The 4,142-nt window shown below is 39.4% G+C and overlaps 1 protein-coding gene across 1 annotated transcript; it reads right to left on the bottom strand.

The window, feature by feature from the left end:
* Positions 1-687: 687 nt before the first annotated feature.
* On the bottom strand, positions 688-3,441 carry LOC139825030 (general transcription factor II-I repeat domain-containing protein 2A-like). Its single transcript, XM_071797567.1, has 2 exons — positions 2,780-3,441; positions 688-2,595 (listed from the first exon to the last, which is right to left on the bottom strand). Exons 1-2 carry the CDS (start codon positions 2,787-2,789, stop codon positions 740-742), a joined length of 1,866 nt encoding a protein of 621 aa, XP_071653668.1. The 5' UTR covers positions 2,790-3,441; the 3' UTR covers positions 688-739.
* Positions 3,442-4,142: the final 701 nt, after the last annotated feature.

Below are 4,142 nucleotides of genomic sequence, written 5' to 3'. Positions count from 1 at the left end.
AGGGTTGCCAGATATTCGAAGTCTCAAAACGCCACTAGAGGTCACCCAAATCGCCAAAAAGCGCCAACTTTAAAATCGCCAAAAATCGCCAAAAAAAATTGAAAAATCGCCAAAAATATCGCCAAATTACCACTAATCACCAGGAAATGCGTTTTCTCGGTTCCTTCAAATATTCAAAGATTCAAACTAGCCGAAGCAGCCAGTACTAGCTAATAGGGACGGGCGAGATTGAAAAAAACATCGATCATTAAATCTAGACTAATATATATATTTTTAAAAAAATTGTTATTAAGTAATAGTATTAATCCATATATAATAATATAATGGTCCATATTCTCAACTCAACTCTCTTTTAGCGATAAAAGCGCACTTTTATTTCTGAGATGACAAAAGAGTTGAAAATAATATGCCAACAAGTATATACCAAACCTATACAAACAAAAAGGAAAACTATCAAGTTTTAACTCATCACAGTCTTTTTTGTGTTTCAAACTAAGCTTCTTTATGTTTTAGACTTCAGCTTCGTCTTGAGATAAAGAGAATGAGAAAGAAATGATTCGGACACCGCGAGAAAAGACATGTGTTCTAAAAGGAAAAGTTTGAAAAAGCAAAAAGAAAATCTCTGCAATTGTTACACAAATTGAAATAGATAAAATAAAGTTGAATATCTAATCTATTCATGTAAAATATGATTAATTTGTGTCTCTTTCGCAATGATCGAATGATGACTTTTTGCTATTTACAACATATCCGAGATAATGTCAATTATTTCATGAAGACTCTCATTTTCATTTTCTTCGCTATCGGAATTCGCGCAGCTAGGTCCGGACGTTCCGGTTTTTGACTCATACATGAAACTTGATTTAAAACGATCGATCATTTCCGTTGAGGGTTGAAACGTTTTGCAACACTTCTCGTGCGCTTGAAAATGCATCCGGATTGTGAGAAGAGATTGCAGCATCGAAGTACTCAGTTTATTCCGAATCTGTGTTTTTATCAGAGTGAGTGCTGAGAAAGCTCGTTCGACCACAGCGTTACTCGTAGGAATTGTGAGCATTTTTAACACCACTTCCGCCAGTTCTCGGAAAATAAATCGGCCGCAAGCATCGGTGTATTTATACACATCAGGCCAAAAGATTAAAATATTTGTTGGAACATCACCTTTATAATAAGCGTTCCAATCGACGAAACTAAGTTTTTCCCATTGGCTCTTGTACAGAGAGACATCACAGTCAGAATCGAAGAAATCCTGCAAGGGAAGCTCCTCGAATTTAATTCGAACTTGCGATGTGCATCGGCTTGGACTCAATAGCTCGATTTTCTTGAAGATTTCAAAATTAGTTGGAAGCCTCTGCGCCATTTCTGTCAAAAATCTTTTCAGAAAATTAAAACATCTCTGCTGTACCTGAGATTTTCTTTCCGCAGAGATTTGGGATCCTTGGAATTCCTTCCTGAAGTCCTGCCCGAAATCCACTTCTGCAACCGGCAAGAAGGCCAGGTCGTTATCAACTGCATCAATTACTTGTTGTACGAGAGACTTATTATTATGCGCGGCTCTCAAGAAAGTTGGTTTCATAATCCGCCCAGCGAACGACAAAAATACGAGAGAAATCTCTACATATAAACTTCCAACGTCGATTTTTTCGCTCTGAAACGATGTATTTAGGTGCTGTACTTCAGACAAAACGGGCTTCAAAAATATTAGGTACAATCTGTTGCAGTCATCCTCGAGCATATCGCGGATCGTTCGTGCAGTATAGCACTTTTCAGCGTCGCAAGCTATACGAAAATGGGTTTTCAATTCCACCCACTGCTCCAATAACCGTTTCACAACGTTGTAAAATGCGAGCCATCTTGTTCGCGAAAGTTGTATCATCTGTCGAAATTTCTGAGCATCGTTACCGGAGTTGATCAAATCAAACGTTTTCTTATAATTTATTTTGCGCAGCGGACTGATGCTGAACCAATTAAATACTTCTCTCGCTAGAAAGTCTAAAGAACTCGGAAGTTCTTCACTCGCCTTCGACGAACAGAGATGCAGCGAATGGCAAGTACATCTCATGAGTTGCAGGTTTGGTACATCGCATTTTAATAGAGTATAAACAGAATGATTGCGCCCACACAGGTTACTTGCTCCATCCGTGCCTATGGCTATCATATTTTTCAACGGGATTCCAATTTGTTGCAAATACTCGGCAATACTCTTATGTAAATCGATGGCCGTTGCTCGTTCTACTTCTAGTATGCCCAAAAAATCAGTGAGCATGCGATTTTCTGTGGTATCGAAGTATTTAATGCACATGCACAGGTACTTTGTGACTGAAACATCGGTGCTTTCATCGATAATAATCGAGTACCCTTTTTTCCCAATGGCTTTGACCAAATTTTTGAAAAGAACAGGTGCAATCACGTGCTTTATCATATTTGAGCATTTCGTCCTATGTAATCGTAGATTCTCGAGATTGCTTCCTTTTCCTAAGGTTGATAGAAGCTCGCCTAGATGATCTACCGAGCGAATAGATGAGTGCATTGTTATATATAATGCTAGCTTTATATCCACGATTTTCTTCTCTGCAGTTATTGTAGCCTGAAATCCTTCAAATAATAAAAGATAAATCATATGAATATACAAGAATTCTGCACTATAGTTCATTGTGTTTCTATTATTTAAAACATTCTCAGCCTTATCCTCCAGCTTAACGACTTAACGTGTAACGGATGAACTTTTGAGGATATGGCTGGAGAATGAAAACGTGGAATCAATCTCAATGGCTGTTACCGTGGCTCATCAAAGATTTATATTTTGTCCTGTTCAACACTGCAGAATTCTCCCTGTGCTTTTTCGAACGTGCATGTTTTTGAAGATCCGAAAGATGACTTCTCAATGATTGATCGCAAATTTTACAATAAGCTTCGTTTGGATCGTTCGGATTCTTGTATTTTGCCGAGTCAATGTGTTGCAACCATCCTACAATAACGGTTTTATCTCAACGTTAAACACGGTATCGAAATTATCGAATACGAAATAAAGCACCACATTATATACATATGTAGTATGTACAAAGGCTCGCATTCATGCTTTACACTCTTCACAGTATCATTTGTAAAATACACAAGTTTACCTTTAGCCCATTCGGTGGACTCCCACTCCTTACGATATTTTCGTTTGTCTTTTTCGTACTTGCCCATACTTAAGTACTTCACTTCAGCTCTTAAAAATAACTCCTGTCAAGAATAATAATTTTCTTCACATTGAAAACTTCAATTTGTATCTTTATCGCGTTTAGAGAAACTTCAGGATTCAATGTGTTGTCGCGAAAAACGGCGAAATGTGAGGAGAAGGTTATCACACGCGACGAGATCGCGTGATACCGCGAGAGCACGATGATACCATGCGATAAATGCATGCAATTCGAAATGACCAATCGGCACACAGTGTTCTCCCGCGACAATATCCTTCTCACGTAGCGAGTAGCGAATACCGAGTCAACTGAAAATCTATAGTGTATATAACGTAAACTATAGATTTTTAGCGCTGGCAGCGCTGGCTTGAAGCTGGCTGCTGAAACGTAAAGTTGGCATCTCTGGTTCCTATTGCCTATTGCCTAGGGCCTAGGTATCACAGTCTCCGATTAAGGCTGGTTTCACATGGGGCGTAAGATTGCAAGTTACGCATACGCATCTTACGCCCCATGTGAAACCAGCCTAACGTGATTCTTCGATTAAACTCACTCTGCATCTCTTTCTAACTATCCCCCTAGAAAGAGACGAAGAGTGAGTTTAATCGGAGAATCTAGGGAGAATCACGTTAATTGGAGACTGTGATACCGGCCCCTAGCTGTGCAAGGGGCTTAACTAACGCAGGGAAAAACCTAACTAACACCCTAGGGTGCGTTCCGATTCCTCACCCGGGCGCTAAAAATCTATAGTGCACGTAACATATACTATAGGATTTTTAGCACTCGGGTCTCGGGTGGGGAATTTGAACGCAGCCCTAATCAGTATGCAAAAATCGCCAAAATATCGCCAAGATGAATTGGAAAATCGCCAAAATATCGCCAAGTCGCCAACTGCAATTTTTCAACGCCAAATGGTCTTCAGAAATCGCCAATTTGGCGCAAAATCGCCAAATCTGGCAACCC

Source organism: Temnothorax longispinosus, unplaced genomic scaffold, assembly GCF_030848805.1.
Source record: "Temnothorax longispinosus isolate EJ_2023e unplaced genomic scaffold, Tlon_JGU_v1 HiC_scaffold_802, whole genome shotgun sequence".
Lineage (NCBI taxonomy): Eukaryota > Metazoa > Arthropoda > Insecta > Hymenoptera > Formicidae > Temnothorax > Temnothorax longispinosus.
Note: the sequence above shows the minus strand (reverse complement) of the source record. Positions and strands in the feature narration are given on the sequence as shown.